We start from the raw sequence: 21,509 nt of genomic DNA on the forward strand, positions 1-21,509 counted from the left end.
CAAACCATGAAGATCAGTTCTCAGGAATCATTTACTATGTCACTACTGAAAAATAAATTAGAGCAAAGCTATGATGAAAGGCAATAAAAATATTGTTCCTAAATTCAAATTATGGGGGTCAAGGAGATAGTATCACTGTATCACTGTCATACATCTATTTGCTTGAGTAGGTGCCAGTAATGTCTCCATTTGTCCCAGCCCTGAGATTTTAGCAGCCTTTCTCTCCTTACTCTTACTTCCCAATGCTGCCATATTGGAGGCTGTTTCAGGGCCAGGAGAATGAGACCCATTATTGTTACTGTTTTTGGCATACTGGATACACCACAGGGAGCTTTCCAGGCTCTGCCCCATGGGGTGGGGGACAGGAATTATCTGGAAGGACATGGGAGAGGGAACACCCATTTATTCTCCAAAAGAAGTTAGATTTCCATGACACCGACTTGGTTTTTTGTTTTTCCCTCTGATGTAGGGCTGGAGCCATAGCACAGCGGTTAGGCTTTCGCCTTCAACGTGGCCAACCCGAGTTTGATTCCTCCACCCCTCTCGGAGAGCCCGGCAAGCTACCGAGAGTATTGAGCCTTCTCGGCAGAGCCTGGCAAGCTACCCGTGTGTATTGGATATGCCAAAAACAGTAACAGTAAGTCTCTCAATGAGAGATGTTACTGGTGCCTGCTCGAACAAACCAATGAGCAACAGGATGACAGTGACAGTGACAGATGTAGGCAGGTAGACAGGGAAAGGCTCTGGGCAATGAAACTTAAGTCAACAAAAATTCTAAGGCTGATCCACCCTGTGGATACGGAAAACAGACCCGATAAGATCTTCAGCAGCAGCAGACCCTGAAATTGGACCCCTCCCCAAGAATTCCTCAAACCCTCAGACCTGTCTTTTAATCTGATTTAACTTTAGTGATTCAGTCCCAGAAGATTCCAGAACTTCCCAGATCAAGACAACCTGAGAAGAGCCTATAAAAGCCACCTTGGACAAAGGGAGGGCGCAGATGCTGCCCGAGCCCAGGTGCTGGTTGTGCCCACATGGCCGAGCACGTGTCGCCCACATCTTTCATGCTTTCCTGTCTAATGCTGGGGTATGTATAAGGGTCTCTCCGCCCGTGCAGAAGCCCAGGTTTGTGTTCTCTCTCTTTCCCTCCCTCTCTCTTTCCCCCTCCACATTTCAAAAAACCCTTCAAATAAAATCTGTTTCACTTCACTGCTCACCTACTCCTGAAATTCTTTTCTTTGAGGTGAGACAAGAACACAGTAGCCCTGGGTCCCGAATGGCAGAGGCAGATGGGGGGAAGGTGACCGGCTTCCTCTCCTCCCAACTCATGTGAGCCACCCCTGGGGTCCACCTACAAGGCTCTTGTCTTGAATGTGACGGATCCTGGTTTGATCCCTGGCACCACACTGGTCCCCTTAGCCCTGACAGGAGAATCGACCCCTGAGCAAAGAGCCAGGAGAATCTACTAGCACAACCAGCTACGACCCATAAATCAAATCATGAGCAAACAGAACAAAAGAAAATGATTTGAATAGATTTCTTTTGAGAAATATTTATTTTCCTCTATGCCAGAGCACCATAATTTTGTAAAGAGCAAGATTCCCCAGAGTTTTACATAATTAAAATAATTTTTTAATTGCTTAAGGAATTTTGATTACATAAAGCACTGCATGTAATTGAAAACCTCTCCCCAATGTAATATCTATATAAAATGTATTAAATAGTTTTGCTATAACAATATACAATCCTGAAATATTAAAGCCTAGAAATTCCATACATTAAATAATAAATTCTGGCCTTCATACTACCAAGTTCCTAAATAATTTGATCATTGTGCAAGGGATCTCAAAATACAGTGAAGCACAAATAATTAAGATGTGGATCTTCAAGTTCTAACAGAAAAAATCCACAGAGTTCTGAATTTTTGTTATAAACATTACTAAGTATCAAAGTTCCTGATTTTTATGAAGAATTTAAAAGCAAAGGTTAATTTGATAGAACTGTAATTATACAAAATTTGGCTAATGTAAAGCTATAAAAGATAGATAAGACTGTACAAGCTGCTCTTATAAAGCTGTTATCAAATATCACTATGTATTCCAGCCTATAATTTCATAAATCAAGGCTCTTAACTGTCTAGATTCGTATGTGACTGTATTCTTTCCAATATGCATTCTTTCTTCTTCCAGAGGTTGTTCAATAATGGCAGGTATGTTTCTGCCATAAAGTTCACAATGTTCAAGAAATTGAATGCATTCTTGAATGACACTGTCACGGAGCATGATTGTGTGTTTTGACATATTTTCCAGTAAGGACAGGAAGCATCTCTTGGCATAATACCAGGTATCAGTTCCAAGTTTTTTGTTATAAGGTTCTAAGCTCTTGATAACCCGAGAAATACCAAAGTCATAATTCCCTTTGGCACAATAAAGTGTCCCTATCACCAGATTCACAATGCAGAGATGGTAGATTTTTTTATCGGGATCGTCGTAGGAGAGCTGCTCTTCCTCCTTTTCAATCTTTCTCATCAGCTCCTCGGCTTCTTCATTTTGACTTGTCATGATATAAGAAACACAGAGGTTAGCCAACACAATAGCACTGACATTCAGAATGTTGTCGTAATGCTTCTTGACTATGGGCTCATAAAACCCAATGGCTTCTTTGTATTTGTTCTCCTGCATGAACAGAACATGAGCCACGTTCAGTTTCCACACATCGTGGTCATTACAGAATTCCACGGATTTGCGGAAGATCTTCTCCACCATCGAGTAGTTTTCCAGGTTCCAGTAGATTTTGGCTTGGGCCATCAACACGGGGATATACTTCTCAAGAGCCTCATCATATTCATTCACTGACTTCTTGACAGCTTCATCATCTCTATTGTGTCTTGCTTCCTGTACTTGTATGGTGAGTCTCCGGAGCTGTTCAGTCAGCATCCCTGCCAGCCCATCAAGCTTAATGAAGGCCTCTTCAGGAGCTGTCTGGCAAGTGATCATGGCATCCAAGAAGTCGTAGAGATAGGGTGTGAGGAACTTATAAGTCAAATGGGCATTTTCTGCCAGGACATCTGCAGCTAGGTCAAAGTACTCATACTTGCAGTAGAGCAGCAGCAGGTTGCCGAAGGTCTCTGGGGGGAAGGGGTTCTGCTGGAGCAGGAACTGTAGTTTTTCGAAGCCTTCTGTAGGCCTGGAGTCCATGTTCATGAGCGCCTGGTTGTGCAGGGTCACAGGATCCAGCTCTTCCTCAGCCCGAGGTGGCATGTCTGTGAGAGCTTCCTGGGCAGCCTCGAAGTTTTTCAGCTGATACTCGATGGCTGCTTTGAGATTGAAGGCTTCCACCAGAGCTGTCTGGTGGAGAATCAAGGTGTTGCCCACACTGCGAACGTCAATGCCCTCTGTGGTCATGCCCACACCCAGCTCTGGGTGCTGGCGGATGCCACGCTCAATGATGTCAGCGATGTGCTTCAAGGCTGGGGCATAGAGCCGGCTGCTATAACAGGTCAAAGCCAGGTTGTAGGAGAGGTCAGGCTGATAGCCTGAGGTCTGCAGGGCAGCAGCGAACTTGGAACTCGCGGCCTCATACTGGCCCTCCTTGTAGAGCAAACAGCCCAGGTTGACCTGGCCATCGGCATCATTCTCCCCAGCACTCTCCTCGCCCCCTTCGCCGCTCAGCACCTGCTCCACCAGGCTCCTGGCCCCTGGCAGGTCACCCTCGCTGTACTTGATAGCAGCTTGGAGACGCAGCACCTGGCTGTGGTAGGCAGGGTTGTCCAGGAGCAGGAAGGCGACCCGCGTGGCCTCGGGGTACAGGCAGGCCTTGTAGAGTGCCTGGGCCTGGTACAGGCGGTACTGCTCCAGCTCTGGGTGCAGGTGGCTCAGCTGCTCATAGCACTCTGCTGCCAGCGCGAACTCCTGCAGGCGGTAGTAGCAGTAGCCCAGCAGCGAGAGGCCGGCGCGGCTGCGGGGGGTGCGCTGGAGCTCCCCGCTCAGCAGCTGCACCGCCTCGGCGTGCCGGGAGTCGCGGATGAGCCGGTACACGACCGCTGTGAACTCGCCATCGGGGACCTGCGCGCCGCCAGGCCCCGCCATGGCTGCCTGCAGGAGGCGCGTCCCGGTTGCCCCGGCAACAAGCCCACCGGAAACGGAACACCGAGAAGATTGTCTTTCAGTTTTCCACTCCCAAAATAACTTTTAAGCGGAGCTTTCAGATTAAAAATGGAAATTTCTCACTCGTGTGCCGCCCTCCATAGCGGATCTGACTCCTGATGACTCCAGAACGCGGGGCTGCGCGCGTCCGAGCGGAGAGGAAGAACCCGGGATTCAGAGACGGAAACTCTGCTTCCCGGCATGCACCTGTGCAGTCACGCCGCGCCGGGGCGCGGCCGCGCTACCTGCCGGGAAGTGGAGTCCTGGACTGGGAACCCCAAGGTCAGCTGCTTACTTTTGCTGGTTTTCTTTTTCTGTCCCGTGTAAGGGCCCTGTTGCATCTCACGTGCCTCTGACTAGGAGGAGGAAGATCCAGGAGTAAATGTCTCTTTTATTATTAATTGGCTATCTCGTTTTTTATCTATCTTGTGTTAGGCACAGAAATAGTGTGGTTCCCTGGTTCTTTGTATTTTTTTTTTTTTTGGGTCACACCTGGCGATGCACAGGGGTTACTCCTGGCTCTGCACTCAGGAATTACCCCTGGCCGTGCTCAGGGGACCATATATTATGCTGGGATTTGAACCCGGGTCGGCCGCGTGTAAAGCAAATGCCCTACCCGCTGTGCTATCTCTCCAGCCCCAGTATTTTGTTTTTTTAATGAGACAAGTGGGAATGAAAAGGGCAGACACAATCTGTAGTTCTCTCTGGATTGAAATAGCTCCTGGTGTCTTGCAGTCGGTAGGCTTTCTAAAACAATTGTAAAATGGACCTAGAGCCTGGTTTTATCGTTTCCAGGTAACAGGAAAGAGTTCAGATCTTTCTTGATTGTGGGAGACAGTTTTGTTTTGTTTTTTTTTAACTTTCATAAGACTTTTCCAGTGCCACAGTGTTTGTGTTTAAACTGGTCTCTACACTTTGCCTTGATTCTCCAAATTTCTACTTTATTTTTTGTTTAAGAGCTGAGATTTTAAAAGTTATTGATAGTTGAATTGTAGATATCCTATTCTAGTATCAATCTCACCACCAATGTTAATTTCACTCCATGAGTGTTCCCAAGTTCCCCCCCCCACAATTCTTTCCATCCCCCACTTCCACCATCAGCTTTGCCACCTTGACAAGCACTTTCTAACATGTTGTTGTTGTTGTTGTTTGGATCTCATGTTTTCAGTATTACTGACTCTGTCATTTATATATACATAGCTATACCACTTCCTTACATAACTGGTATACCCCACGTCCTTGCCCCCTGCTCCCTTCTTATTTCCCTTTCTCATCTTTTTATACTATCCACCCCACCCCACTCCCACCTCCCTTAATTTCTCTCCTTCTCTGTCCTCTCTACATTGTGCGGCCAATTTTACTGCCAGATGGAGAAATTGCACGATCCAAAACAGTGCTCTCAAGATGTATTGTTAGTTACTCGTTTAACCGAGTCTGTGATAAAAATCTGAGACAGATATTGCTCTGACTCTGAACCATATCCCTAGCCCTGTTGCATCTTTGAAGATCTTTGGAAGTGATTGTGTGACTGAGGAGCTGAAGAGATAGTATAAAGGTTAGGGTGCTCGCCTTGCACACAGCTGACTGAGCACAGACCAAGCAGTAATTACACCTAGAGCACCATTGGCTATGGCCCCCAAACCAAAACCAAACTGAACAAGAAAAGACTATGACTGAATAATTCTTGGGAACATTTATGCTCACATGATGAGAGATATGGTCTGACGGGAGAACTTAATCATTTTTCTCTTTTTCTATCCAAGCCTATTAATATTTTATACAATAATGTATTTTCTCTTTGAATATATGCTGCTTTTTTATTGAATACTTTCTGTTTTGAGGTTTTTCATATTATTTTCCAAATTAATTCATTAGGTGGAACACACATTGTTATGCCTTATTAAAAGGATTTCACAGGGAAAACACGGCTGTTTGGTACTGCCATTGAAAGATTCCTTTCCCACTTTTGCCCTTTCCCCAAATCACTTCATCTGAGCTTCATTCACTGTTCTCACTTTGAGGATAAAAGCATGATGCCTGTTCTTTCTTTTCTTCCAAGAGCAGTACCTTTTGTCAGAGAGAACTGCTCTCTCCTGGGTTTCATTTCTGTGGTACAGTCAGGAAAATATTAAAGTGGGTAAGAAAGGTCTGTGAAATCCACAGTCAGAAGATGAAACTACTGAAAAAAAATATGGTGTCAGCTTCAGCTTCTGAACACCTATTCTGACTTGAAATATCTTCAAAGTTCAAAATCTACAAAATTTTCAAAAAATGATTTTGATATGAATGGTTGCTATTCAGACACTAGTATTTGAATGATACTGGAAGTTGAAGGTAATGTAAATAAAAGCTTTGTTTTTTTTATGTAAGAGCTTTAATTGATCATTTCTCTTTGTAAAGAACTTCATAGAATTACTTTGTTTTGCTTTGGAGGTGCCTTTTATCTTTTAGAGATGTTTTTCCTTCTCTCCCTCATAGCCCTAGCCATCTATCTATGTGAAGGACTGATTAAAAACAAAACACCAGAGAAATAAACAAAACATTGATTGAGCCTTGAAAATGTCTCTAGGTGACCAAAAAGACCAGGAAGAGTTAGGCTAGCTTTTGTGAAAATCATCCAAAGCCACATCTCTGTTCTGCCATCACCAACATTAATATTGCACAACAGGTTCTTAATCTGGCTGTATTACACTTCTCTTATTGATGAAACAAGGGCCAAAAGATAATACAAAATGTCTGTCCTATAGTAGTCACTTGATACAGTCTTACTATTTTGTTTTCTGTGTCACACCAGGGCGTGCTTCTGGCTCTGTGCTGGGGAATCACTCCTGCCAGTGCTCAGGAGACTATATTTGCTTTTGGCTCTATACTCAGGGATAGTTTTTGGCAGTACCTGAGGGGACTGTATGTAGTGCTTGGAATCAAAATCTAGGTCATCCTTAGGCAAGGCTAGCACCTTACCTGCTATACTATCTCTCTAGCCCCCCACACACGTGCGTGTATTTTAAATTTCATTAAAATTTAAATTAAAATTTTTTTTTGCATTAAAATTTTCAATACATCTGGGGCTGGAGCGATAGTACAGCGGGTAGGGCATTTGCCTTGCAAGTGGCCAACCCGGGTTCAATTCCCAGCATCCCACATGTTCCCCTGAGCACCACCAGGAATGATTCTTGAATGCAGAGCCAGGAGTAACCCTGAGCACTGCTGGGTGAGACCCAAAAAGTAAACAAACAAACAAACAAAGTTTTCAACACATCTTCTGGACTGTGGCTTAGTGGTAATGCACATCCCATTCATGTGTGGGGTCCTCAATTTAACACACAGGAAACCCAAAGGAAAGGGTTTTTATTTTGGGGGGTGGATAGCCATACCTGGTGGTGCTCAGGGCTTACACCTGGCTCCATACCCAGGGATAACTCCTTGCAGTGCTCTGGGCACAGTATGGGATGCAGGAGATGGAATGCAGGTCAGTCATGTGCAAGGTAAGCAATTTACCCACTCTAATATTGCTCTGGCCCCAACTATTGGTTCTTAATTTTATTTTATTTTTATTTAGTCACTGTAAAATTACAAAGTTATTCATGATTGGGTTTCAGCCCTACAATGTTTCAACATCGATCTCTTCACCAATGTCCTCTTCCCTTCACCAAAACTCCCAACTACCCGTCTGCTTCCATAAGAGGCACTGTATATAATATTACATTTATATGAACACATATGTTAAATATAACATATATATGTTTTAAAATTTATTTTATTGAATCACCATGTGGAAAGTTACAAAGTTCTCAGGCTTATGTCTCAGTTATACAATGCTCCAACACCCATCCCTTCACCAGTGCCCATATTCCATCACCAAAAAAAAAAAAAGAAAAGAAAAAACCAGTACACATCCCACCCCCACTCCCCACCCCCTCCTGCATAACTGATAAAATTCACTTCATTTTCTCTTTACCTTGACTACATTCCATATTTCAACTCAAAACTCACTATTGTTGTTGGGTTTTCAACACTGAACTCACTATTCTTCTCAGAGTTTATCCCCGCAAAATACGGCCCTATTGACAAGGAAACATTTGATAATTAGTTCTCCACGAATGAGAATAAGGAGGTAAAAGGTTGCTCAGTCGCAGTAGCGGCCAAGCAGTTTAGGATTTCTGTGTTTAAGTAATTAAATACATGGAGATTTAAGTGGGAAATTTCATCATTTCCCTTCCTGGGGCAGCATAAAGCAAAAGCTTACTTCACGGTCTGGGGACATGGTTGGGAGCACTTGCTGGGTTCAGAAGTCATCTAGCTGGCTCTGGCTCTGGATGTTGGGCGTTCAGCAGCAGAGCGGCCATGCAAACGCATGGCCACCCGGTTCGAAACATATATATGTTTTTGCACTGTGGTTTACAATACTTTTACTCATAGGGTTTTATACATAGCACTTTACTACGATTCAGCACTGCTTCCTCCTCCAGGCTGTATGCTTCTCTCCATCATAGACATTGCCCCTTCCTGTGAAGTTCTACAGTGCCTTACATATCTTTGATATTAACTTACCAGATCATTTCCTTTGTAGTGCAGAAGTTTCTTAATTTAATGCAGCACCTCTTGTGGTCAGTTGTGTTTTATCCTTGAAGATGCCTCTCAGATCAGTGTCATGGTCTAAAAAAATAACCCTTAGAGGTGAAGGATGTTGCTTAGTGGCTAAAAATACCTGTTTTGTAAGCATGAGGTCATGAATTCATTTCCCAGGGCTGCCCACATGCATTCTTGCTGTCAGTCTGCTGCCTTGGACTGTAGCCTGGGGCAAAGCCACGTGTGCGTGAGCATCACAACTCAAAATGTATGGATTCAAGAAACTTGGAGATAGCCTCGGTGACCCATATAACATATGCAGAAAATGGTCAGCCCCACAACTTAAAAAATATATGAACCCCTGGCAAACATGTGTGCAAGCTTTCCAGGTAGAGTGTGAAGTCACCACAGCAAAGTATGTGCAGCTTCCATCCATGCAAAAACAACAGCAACAAAAGGAAAGGGAGTGGGGAATTGCATCCCCCCACAGAGGGCTCCTGCCCAGCGAAAGGAGTTGGGGTGATAAGCTGCAGATGAGAAGAGTGGGAGAATACCCACAGAAGATGGACCTTTAAGAAGTTTATCTTGTCCAAGATGGGTGTAAGTTGGAAACAGTCTCTCTGTGGTGTGTGTGTGTGTGTGTGTGTGTGTGTGTGTGTGTGTGTGTGTGTTGGAGGGAAGTTATGGTGCATGCTAGGTGAGGTAAGACCAATATCACAGCCCCTGAGCCTGGTATCTTCCAACACCCAGTGCCCCAGCTGCTCTGCTTTGGGGGCAAACGACCTAGAGACCAAATTAAGTTCTGAGAACATAAACCAATAAACCAGAGCAATAAATCCAACCTTAATAAAAATGAAACAGGTCTCCCACATTTTACTTTCAGCTGGAACATTTTTTAAGTGCACTTCCATTGCATTTTATTAAGCACATTTGTAATAACCCGTGGGTTTGTTTTATTTTTTTGTAATTGGGAAGTATTGGATACTTCATATTGGCTCTGTGAAAGCTTAGATCTTTGTTTAAAAAAACAATGGAAATTTGTAAAACATGATCGTTGTTACCTGATAGAACCTGGTAATAGGAGAGTAAGGAAAGGACCCCCATTTGATTCCCCTCAAAAGTAAGCAAATGGGTCTAGTTGAGAAGTACTCTCTTTGTGAGGTAAGAGTCTGGGCTGTGTGCTTTGCATTTCATTCTCTTAACTGTAGGGAGTGGGGGAAAAGCTGTTCACTCGCCTGTCAAATTTCTCTAGTTAAGGGTAAAACTGAAATTTTCTTTGAAGCTTAAATACTAGGTTTTAAGTTGTGTTTTTGCCACACTTGATATTCTACTACAACCTCAGTGCCTGTGATCTCTCTCAGGGGTTCCAGGGATCCACTCCAGGACTCATACATGCAAAGCACATGTTCCAGCACATCAGGCTATCTTCCTGGTCCTTTTATTTATATACTTAGTGGTGCTGGGGGTTGAACCCAGAGCTTTGCTCTACTGATGTGCTATAGCCCAGCCCCTAGGTTTGATTCTAAACAATCAAGACAATAGTATTAGAATCTCCTTAAGTGGCTCATAGTGTTGTTGAAAAAGGATATTCTGATGGTGTATATCATAGTCTTAAATAACCGTGTCACTGATGTAAAATTATGAAGGGCTTGGAGCCTGGATCTAAATATATACGATCTGAAAATATATAATATAAAATATAATCTTGAGATTCATGGCATCGAAGTTGTACACTTTTGTGGAATTTAGAAAAGTTTTACTAGCCACATTACAGGCTATGGGGTTGCTAAGTTTTGCAAATAAACTGAGGATCAGTAGAATGAGTATATTTACAAAATAGATTTAAAAGCCCTTTATTCCTTACTTGAAATTTAATTTTTTTAACTTTTTATTAAATCACCATGTGTAAAGGTACAAAGTTCTCAGGTTTATGTCTCAGTTATACAATATTCAAACACCCATCCCTTCACCAGTGTCCATATTCCACCAGCAAAAACACCAGTATACCCCCCGCCCCCACCCCCTTGAAATTTAATTTTAAAATATTGGGAGGATGTATCCCTCTTGGAGAGCCTGGCAAGCTATCGAGAGTATCTCAGCTGCACAGCAGAGCCTGGCAAGCTGCCCGTGGCGCATTCGATATGCCAAAAACAGTACCAACAAGTCTCACAATGGAGACGTTACTGGTGCCCACTCGAGCAAATAGATGAACAACGGGACGACAGTGTGACAGTGCTACAGTGGAAGGGAGGTGGAATGATAGTACAGTAGGTAGGACTCTTGCCTTGCACATAGCTGACCTGGGTTTGTTTCCCAGCACCACATATGGTTGCCCAAGTCCCACCAGGAATGATCCTTGAGCACAGAGCCAGAGTAAGTTCTGGCTATCAGCTCCTGAAGCGCTGTAACCCTCCCCTTTCTCTTTAGCACACTCAAGAATTAAAGGAACCACTTTAGCTAGGAGGATGAAGGATAGGGGCCTTAGTGGCTATATAGATTAATCCTGAGTCATTCTCAAGAGTGGCAAAGAATTCGGAGCTGACAAAGCTGAGAGAGGCCTCCTTGGTCTGGGTGGAAATTGTTGAGCAGACTGACAGACCAAGCCTCTGAGGGCACAGAGAATGTCCCACTCCTCTTTTCTGGGCTTCTTTCTGGGACCTAGAGAGCAAAAAATCTTGTGGGCTCCTGCAGACAGATGATGCTATCTGACAGATTCTCTTTAGCTTGGCTAGTCAGCTGATGGAGAGGAAAGACCCTAAGGAAGGATGGGGGACTTAACTACAGGCTGGTTGATGGGCCCTCTATAAGATCATCCTAGAGTCTTTCAGGAATAGCTCAAGAGCACTGTGCTAAGTGGCAAAAGAGAAGTTAAGGGAGAAATGTTGGTTACTGGGCATAACAACCTTGAAGGCATTGCAAGTAGGTCAACCTGACATTAAGAAGCAGTCATTTGGGGCCAGAATGATAGTACAGTGGGTAGAGTATAGAAGGAGAAGGAGAAGGAGAAGGAAGAGTTGGAGAAGGAGGAGAAGAAAAAGAAAGAGAAGAAGAAAGAAGTCATTCTATACATGCATCCAGTGCACCCAGGGTTTGTGTTGTGTTAGGAGCTAATAGGATGTAAAAATAATGGCTTCCTGCCAAGAGCAGGAGGATGGACAGGCCCACAGAGACAGGAACTGCCAGCCGCACTATACTTGTAGACTCTGAAAGCTATAAGCTCTTGGGGTCCACAGAGAAATATCTCTGATAAATCACTCCTGAACAAGAAAATAAGCAAGCAGAACTCCTCCTGATATGGAAAAAGAAAACCACTTCACAAGCCCGATTGTTCCCATCACAGAAGCTCAGGTCTCTGCCTTTCTTGATGTGCTCTAAGTGCAAAACCCACCAGGCAGACCAAACCTCTCATAGAACCTTGCTGGGGTGTGTAAAGTAGCAGCTGCCAGATTTGGGTGAACATCCAAGAAGCAAATCCATTTGGCAGACGGATGTTCGTCTTTAAATCCTGTCACCTTTGTTAGTATTTTTCTGACAAGTAAATTGTTGGGGGATCTGTGAGAGTGAGTGTGCAATAAAACTGTCCACAAAAAAAACATGTTGAAAATCATCCAATCCAAGCCCTGAAGGTCAGAAGCCATGAAGAACATGTTGCTTTATTACACAAAGAGTTAACACTCTTTAGACAGCTTGCTTTCATTTATTTTTCTTTAAAAATGAGTGCTGCCAATGTTGGGCAAATTGTGTGAAATGACAGTGGTAGGGTTGGGGTGGGGAGGTGAGGAGGCCTTCTTTGCCAGTGGAATTCCAGGAGTCTTTTGCCAGTAACATCTTATTCTTCCTCTCTTTTTCAGAGGCCTCTTGGAAGCTGGACTTGGAGAGCCCAGGGACCCTCGCTGCAATGTTGGTCTTACAGTACAGAACTGGCAGTTAGGTGCTTGGGCCTAGCAGTGCTCAGGAACCATGCAGGACTGGGAAACTGACCCCAGGGCTATGTGCATGTACGTCACATTCTCTGTAACTTGAGTCATCTCCTGGCTCTGCAGCCTCATTTCTGTGGCACCCTCTCGCCACCTTCTGAAAGAAGACTTCCCAAGGGACATAGAGAGGTCAGGGAGAGAGAGATGAGTCATAGAAGTAAGACAGAAAGTGAGAGAAAACTGACATTTTGGACATGCAGAAGATTGTGTTTACTGAATCATGTGCTATGTACATTGGGACACCTTTCATTCTCCCATGTTGTGTTCTCACGGAAAAGAAAAGCTTGTAAAAGTTCAAGGGCATGCTTTTACTGATTTTCACTTTGTGGATTTAAGCACAAGTCACTTAGCTATATGAGTGCCTAGGAAATCTTTACACTTAAAAGCCAAAGCGCTGATAAACATTTAGAATTCCCAATAATTCTAAAACATGATTGTTTATCTCCATTTGAGCTTCATTTGCAACACTCCTATCTTTCAAGTTTGGTTTTTCATTTCCTAAAATAAGATCCAAATAGAGCCAACATGGTGAATACAGCATGCTTAGCATGTGACTGACACTAGGTTAATCCCTAGCATTACAAAGTCCCCCGAGGACCACAGAGTAATTCCTAGTACCACCTAACATTAGCAGAACTACATCCTCCAGTCCTCACATTGAGCCACTGGTGCTCTTGACAGAATTGTTGGAAGGGGTCCCTAGATCTCCTGAGTACACTTGTAGTGCCCATGCCAGTAATAAACAAATAATTGTACTCTTGTATATATTGGGAAACTATACAGCTATGTATTAAGATATCATAAATCTATATAATTATTGATTTAGAAAGAGGGCCATTGCAGATCACTGAGTTCAAAACCAGGTATGATTCTACCTTTGAAAGCAAAAGTAATTTAAACATCACTGCTTTACCTTTCAGTAACTCAAATCTCCCTCCTCCTCTCTTTTTCTCTTTTTCATTTTTGTTTGTATTTTTGGGCCATTCCTGGGATGCTCATAGGTTACTTCTGACTCCGCACTCAGAAATCACTCCACATGGGATGCCAAGGATCAAACCCAGATCAATTGTGTGCAAGGCAAACGCCCCATCTGCTATACTATTGCTCAGGATCTGTCCATCCTTTTTCACCTCCCCAAGCATCCCCATGCTCTGATGTGGGCATGATGCTTCTGTAAGTTCCCAGACATGGGCAGGGCAGAGCCATGATGCTAAGCCCATTGCCCTGGTCACAATGTTGCATGTGCTGTTGAAGGTGCTCTGAGAAGTTTTATTGCTTGGTCCCCTCGCATCTCTTGAGTCTTTCCAACTCTTCTTCCTCCTCAGCTGCCATGTGCAATGAATCCTCCACATACTAGCCCCAGCACACATGGTGAGCAGGGTATGTTCCCTGCCAGGGGAAGACTCTCAAACTGCCTTTCTAGGTTTCTATTTGACTTGCCCACAATAATGCCTAGAAACCAGCCCTTCCCAGTCCTTTCTTGGAAGCTCATTTGCAGTTATAAGGTTCAAATAGTCTGTCCATTGCATTAAGATTGACAGTGTGGAGAGAGAGATGAATGAGAACACTGGGTATAGACCCCAGCTCTGTCACTTGTTGGATATCTTGGGCAACTAAAGCTACTAAGGCTACTAAGCCCTGAGGCTAAGTTTCTTTGTATAAAGTGAGATAACAGTATTATTTGCCACATGGAATTGTAATAAAAGATAAATGACACATCATTTATGTTATTCACATATCATAAAAATCTCCTAGAAAGGCCGTTATTGAATACATGTACAATCCCACCCCTACTTTTCTAGAGTCAATGATATCTGTCTTATGAGAATTTTTTAATTTGTTATTAGAATACAAGAAAGGTATTCTGGATGGGAATAACCCCTGCTTGATCTTGAAGGTCTGAACTTCAACAAGTCCTTGACTTTAGCAATGACCCTGGCTTAGGACATTTCTCATCAGGTTCAAAGGTGAAGAAGTGGCAACACGTATGTGGAGCCAGCACCTTCTAGGTAGAAGTCAAAGGTCATCCCAATTTCTCATCTAGCCATTCAGATATGATCTGGAAACATGTTGTCATATGCATCAGATAGGATTGGCCTTGACTGAGACATAACATACCTTCCCATGAAATTGAGGCTTGCATAGACAAATCACTTGAAAATGATGAGGGATATTAAAGAATTGTGTACCTTCTCAGGCCTCAGTGATAGTATAGTGGAGAGGGCAAATGCCTTGCACACAGCTGACTCTGGCTCAATCCCTGGCATCACATATGGTCCACTGAGCACTGCCATGAGTGATCTCAGAAAGCAGGGCCAGAAGTAAGCCCTGAGCACCACTGGCTGTGACCAGAAACCAAAATAAAAAATAAATGTGCACCTTTTCTCTTACTTTTTCACCCCTGGGACTTCCTGGGAAGAATGATCTGTTCTGCTGCAGAGTTTATGATCACTTTTGGACGTGTAGATTGTTGTGGATTTCCTGTGTGGAATTGTTTCTTTTCTGAGTGTCAGATAAGTTCTGAGGTGTTAACGGGCTCCTGGAAGTGCCATTACATCAAGTTATAAGTGTTAGGTTTTGATCTTTCATTGTGGTTCAGGTTAATTTAATTTTTATCTCCTTCCTCTGCTCCCTTCTCCCATCGTATTGAGATGTAAGCCGTTAGTCCCATAACTCTTATGTCTTCTGTGCTCCCAACTAGGTTTATATTCTCAAATGCACAGATTCCATTTTAACCCACACGAGCCCAAATCTTTTAGAAACTCAATCTGGGTCAGAAGGAGGAGAGGATCCTGCCGGTCAGTTTTCGATTTGATAAACCCTCAATAGCCCCTGAATGGCAGTCCCACTGATGAACCATCGTTCTCTCATATTTTATCCCTCTTGCTTTTCATGTAAAAATAATACTTATCAAAAGACATTTGGAACAGAGATGCAGAAAGCAGAACAAAAAAGTCACAAATTAGCCTGTCATCCTGAGGACAGTTGCAAACAATTGGTATGGCTTTCATCTAGGATCAAATAAATGATTTAACAAAACCAAGGGCATCGCATTTATGTTCTTTAGAAAAGCGCCATTTTTTTGCACAATCTATTATAGCCAGGTGACTCTGAATGGTCGAACCTTTTTCCTCTTCAATACAGCTTCCCCTGGCCACAGAGTACCGAGACTTCCTTCTGCACCAGCTCCTCAGTGTGACTCTTAAGTTGGAAGCAGTAACTCCATCTTCTGGACCCTCAGAAAAAGTCCTACATTGGAAATATTCTGCGTTTGAACATGATGGCATATTCAAGAAGGAAAAATGTCCCATAAAAATATAAACTACTTCCATCTCAAAAAATCCCAGAAAATCAGGACCCTGACTGAAAAACTTAGCCAGGAGAGCCACTTACTTCTTTATGCACATGTTCACAATTTGGAGTTCTATTATCTCTTACTTTATTATTTATTAGAACCATTTTAGGGCCACAAACTATGAGCAGAAATTACAAAGAGCTCCCATCTACCCTTTTCTCCACTAGTCTCCCCGCCTTTCAAATTTCACACCAGTGGGGGTGCATTTGTTACAGGAATGAAGCAGCGTTGGTATATCATTATCAACTGAAGCCATGTTACATTAGAGTTCATGCTTGCTTATGTACCTGCTATAGGTTTTGACAAATATTATGACAGTTATTTATTATTATGTTACCATACTGAAGAGTTTCACTGCCCTAAAACCTCTTGTGTTCCACATGCTCATCCCTCTCTCTCCCAAACTTCAGGCTAAACTGAAGATTTTACTATCTCTATATTTTGTTTTTTACATTATGTCATAGAGATGGCACCTTTCAATATGTAGCCTTTTCTGATTGACTTCTTTTACTTAATAATAAAGTTACAACAATATTATATCATAATATTTATTAAGATTCGAGATTTTTATAACTCATTTCTTCTTAATTCCGCAAAGCACTCTATTGTTTGGATGTAATTTCATTTAATAATCCATCCACCTACTGAAGGGCATCTCGATGGACATAAATTTTCATCTATTTTGGATCTGCACCAAAGAGTATTATTTCTGGTTCATATAGCAAGGATATGTTTAGATTTGCAAGAAACTGCCAAGTGTCTTCCAAACTGCTTTGCCATTTTGCATTCTCACCTGCATTCATGATGCTTCCGTTGCTCCATACTCTTAACAACACCTGGGGTTGTCAATGTTTTGGATTTTGGCCTTCTACTAGGTAGTATGATTGTGTAAGTATGTTGTGTATACATACAGAAGAGAAAAGCTTTTCCTGGTTGGAATGGACTGAAATGTGCTTATGAATGTGAATCTACATATGTTATTTTTTTTTCTATTCTTAAGTGAATGTACACTAACTTCTGACTTAAACCAATTGCCCTTTTGCCCCTTAATTTCAGCAGCAGACTTGGCCCCCTGCTGGTGGATAGTAAATATTTGCTGGCTGCATATCTAGAACTGTCGAAGAACTGATTTTGAGAGAGTCGGACCAGCATTTATGTATCTGCATATTCATGTACGTACAGATATGCACAAAGAAACCATGGACACTCTTTGGCACCAGTTTGGGACCACGTAGCATTGGCTTTTGAATCTCACATTCTGAGGACCTCCAAATATCGGTGTGGCCTATCAGTGGTAATAAATGAGTGTTTTGGATGCTGTTTTATTTTGATCGATAATCAGGCACTATAGTGTCTAGGTTATAGAAACTGACCCAAAGTCACTCTTCCCCTGCAGTCCACAGGGGAAGAGTGACTCCATACACCCATCCATGAGCAAAGATGATACTGGTTTTGCTCACTCTCCCTTCTTTATTATTTCACATTCTATCATTGTTCTCCTATAGTATTTCTTAAAAGTTCTTAACATTTATTGGATTTCCTGCAGGTAAATTTGCCACTCATTTTTTTTCATGGGATCAGTGGTGCTCAGGAGGCCTGGAGACCCTTCTCCACAGCATTAGGAGATATTAAAGAGTCTACAGGATTGCACCTCGTAAAGTTTGGGGGATCTGTGGGTCAAACCAGCAAGGTAAGCACCTTTAGCTCGCTCTGTACTATCTCTTTGGCCCTACCCAGCTTTCGTGTCATCACTGTATTGATTCTGTATTAGAACATTGATGGTGGTAACCAGTGTTTGTTGAATAAATAACATAGTTTTGGTCTAATGCAGACGTCTAGAGTTTGCTAGTAAAAACTTACTAGCACTTATTGACCAGGTTTCAAATTGTTTGGAGCTATTATTGCAGCTGTGTTGCAATAGCAGGAGTTACCATAGGTTTGCCATCATAAGTCTATAGCCTGGCCCAATGTGGGAGCCAACACCCCTCCCCCACACCCTCATGCTGCTTATTGTCAAAGACACACCACAGATTGTAGCAATCATATTGCTAAGGCTTTATGGCATCCATAAATTGGAACTACTGCCTCTGACAGTTATGGGCCTGTGTCAACACCAGATCATATAGACTCTCCTGGAATGTGTTTGCGAATGTACCACACTAGTTTGGGAAGTTGTTGACATCAGAGTTTGTAAGTTAATTAGATGTGACCCCCAAGAATTATGGGTCTTGCCATCTAGGAGGATTCTTTTTCTCTCTATTAAATTTTTCTCTTATTTGGCTTCTTCCCAGGGCAGGCATTGAATTGGCTGCCAAGTTTGGAGATAAGAAAGCCAGGGTAGAGGAGGAGTTCTATTGCTGAGTAGGTGATGATGATGTTTGTGAACCAGCATCCCTTTCCCCTTCTGGTAGTTTGCAATACGGGTGGCTGAAGACATCTAATGGGAGGTGGTCATGGCCTTAAGTTGAGCTATGAGGAATTTCAGCACAACCTGCAGGTTTTGAGCAGATTCTGTTCCTAGAGGATTGCCCTGTTGCTGTGATGTTCCTGGGGCCTATACTGTGACTCCATGCTAGTGGCAATGACAGCTCCCTAGACTGTGTCCCTGTGTGTGTGCATGCTCATGTATGAACTGGAAATTTCTCAAGGAGTTAGTTTTATAGAGAGTTGTAGGAAGGAGAAAAGGTTCTTACAACCATGGCCACCCAAAGTATGTACTCCAGTGACAATCCAGGGACTTGATTTGCTTAAATGGGAAAAGAACAGGAATCTTGAGGTTTGAAACAACAATTAAAAAAAAAAAAAGAACTACCAGGGTAGGACTGTACCCACTTTGGAGCATGCATCTACCCAAGGCCATGTAATCTCATCAATGGCCAAGATCCAGAAACTATAAAACAAAGCTCCCGGAAGAGAGCAATGCAGAATTTTGCACGGCAGAGCCTGGCAAGCTGCCTGCAGCGTATTCGATATGTAACAGTAACAATAATGGGCCTCATCACCTGAACATGACAGGGACGAATGAAGATGCTACTGGTGCCCGTTCAAGCAAATTAATGAGCAACAGGATGACAGTGATACAGTGATACAGTGAATGAAATTATAATATTATTTTCAGTGTTTGTGAGGGTAATGCCCCCAACCCTTTCATGCAGGCAATTATGAAGGAAAAGTGAAATGGCAGAGTTCGCACAAGGCAGAAAGCACCCAAGGATGAAACTCGGGAGGAAATGAAACCACCACAAGGCTAGAGTTTGAGGCAGAGAGGGTGTATGTACTAAACCCCACTAAGAACCCCACCTTAGGTGCCAGATAGATAATACAGGAGGTAAGTCTCTTGTCTTATCCCACTGAACCTGTTTCAATTCCTGGCACCCCTTTTGTCCCTGAGCACCACCCTTCTCCAATAACAAACAAAAAAAGCCTCCCTACCCTATACATAATGGTCAACTACTCTCCTTCCCATTGGCCTACTCCTAAGCCTTTGTAATACACTTTCACTTTGTGATAAAAATTCTGATAACTACCCCTTACTTGAGTCTCTCAGCTTAATTTCTTCCCCTGATAAGAAAAGTAATCAGAAGCACACAGTGCAAGAGGGTACCCTGACTCTCCAGATTTTTTTTTTTTGCCTTTTGGGTCACACCCGCAGATGCACAGGGGTTACTCCTGGCTCTGCACTCAGGAATTACCCCTGGCAGTGCTCAGGGGACCATATGGGATGCTGGGAATCGAACCTGGGTCGGCCACGTGCAAGGCAAACACCCTACCCACTGTGCTATCGCTCCAGCTCCTCTCCAGAAGATTTTGATGCCTCAGTTTTTCTTGCTGGTAATATCTTGTCCCATACAGAAATGAAAGAGATTCTTCTCTGAGTTAGCATATGTATCAGAAAAATAAATGCAAAGTGTTTATTTTTGAAAAAAACAAGGGGGGAAGGAACTTGTCCGGTTCTGTCAAACTGAAGGAAAAATGTCTGCCTGTCACACTATCAAGGTACAAGTCACTTGTCTTGTTACAAGTGCTGAGGTCAAGGGCATATCCTAATTTGACAGCCTGCCTCATATTTCTGGCTAAAATAGGAGCCTGGAAGCTGACAGACAGAAGTAGACATCCCCCCCAACCTCCCAAATCAGAAATGAAGTCAAGTGGGCAGGGAGAGCTTCACAGAACTATTGGCTAACTCCCCTGCCTGTCACTGTTCATTGAGTTACAGCATGGAGCACTGACCAAGACTTAGAAAGAGAGAGAAACCCTTCAACATTCAGATGGTTTACATTCTATTGGCAAACACACACATACACACACACATACACACACACCACACATAGGACCACATAGGTATGTGCACAGGAACAAGGCCAACCCAACATAAATGGATGCCAGTGGGTGATGACAGATGAGGTGCCTCAGGAGTTCAGAAAGACAACAAAGATGTTCTGAGACTCAGATATTTAGAAAAATCTATATTAGATTCAGATTAGCATGACTCCAATGGAGAGAATATTCTAGTCAAGGAACAATGGGAATAAAAGCAAGAAAAACGGGAATGAGGTGATATGTTCAGCTTGGAAAAGAGAGAGAAAGGGGATTGGGTAGATAAGGCTGGAAAGGGTAGAATGTGAGGCCCCAAGGGCTGAAAACTTTGTCTGTCACACTCGTTGCTAGCAATACTTAGAGCTGGTGCTGCCCATTCACATTTGTTGAGCATTGTGGACTGTACATTGAGGCTAGAAGGAGCTGAGGGGCCTGAGCAATAGTCAGAACAATAGCAGGTAGGGAGCTCCCCTCGCATGAGGTAACCCAGATTCAATCCCTGGCATCCCCAAATGTCCTGAGCCTGCCAGGGGTAATCCCTGATGCAGTCAGGAGTAAGCCCTGAGCACTGCCAGGTGTGGCCCAAAATAAAAAAAAAATTTAAAGTAAGAAAAACAGTAAAAAGAAGAAATGGGAAGAGGTTAAGTACTTCAAACCATGTTCAGAAATGTGGAAAACTGGGGTGGTACTTAGGCTGAGATGACTGCTCCTTGTAATATGAGTGACAGTTTAGAGAACAGGCACACCAACATAAATCGCAGGAGACCTCTAACCTGCCCAACTACTTCTCTGAGACAGTTGAGTGACTGTGCCTTCTGGGACAGACCTCTCTGTACTTCGGTGTGGATATCTTTCTGCCATGGAGATTTCACCGTCAATCTTTGTGGCATATTCTGATATCTAATAACCTCCCTGAATTTATTCCAGTAACTCCTGGAATCCCCAAGCAATTACTCTTTTGTCACAGGTTCAGAAAGCAAGCCTCTGGTCCTTCTTCTCTCAAATGCAAGAATTAAACATCTGAGGATTCCAAGTAAAGATACGTGGCAGAGCGCTTGAAGATAAAAATCAAACAGTATGTGCATGTTCTGTTGAAGCAAGCAAAAATAAGATACTCTGCTGGAAGAGTCAGCAGCAAGCTTGAGT

At 43.1% G+C, this 21,509-nt stretch overlaps 1 protein-coding gene across 1 annotated transcript; it reads right to left on the reverse strand.

The window, feature by feature from the left end:
• Window positions 1–1,545: 1,545 nt before the first annotated feature.
• Window positions 1,546–4,299, reverse strand: IFT70B (intraflagellar transport 70B). The gene has a single exon (XM_004601186.2). It carries the CDS (start codon window positions 4,086–4,088, stop codon window positions 2,091–2,093), a length of 1,998 nt encoding a protein of 665 aa, XP_004601243.2. The 5' UTR covers window positions 4,089–4,299; the 3' UTR covers window positions 1,546–2,090.
• Between the last annotated feature and the right edge of the window lie 17,210 nt (window positions 4,300–21,509).

The sequence above is a fragment of the Sorex araneus genome, chromosome X (assembly GCF_027595985.1).
Source record: "Sorex araneus isolate mSorAra2 chromosome X, mSorAra2.pri, whole genome shotgun sequence".
Taxonomy (NCBI): domain Eukaryota; kingdom Metazoa; phylum Chordata; class Mammalia; order Eulipotyphla; family Soricidae; genus Sorex; species Sorex araneus.

What these genes read in the sequence shown, in the direction of transcription:
- IFT70B (XM_004601186.2), bottom strand. Translation starts at nt 4,088, where the DNA reads ATGGCGGGGCCTGGCGGCGCGCAGGTCCCCGATGGCGAGTTCACAGCG.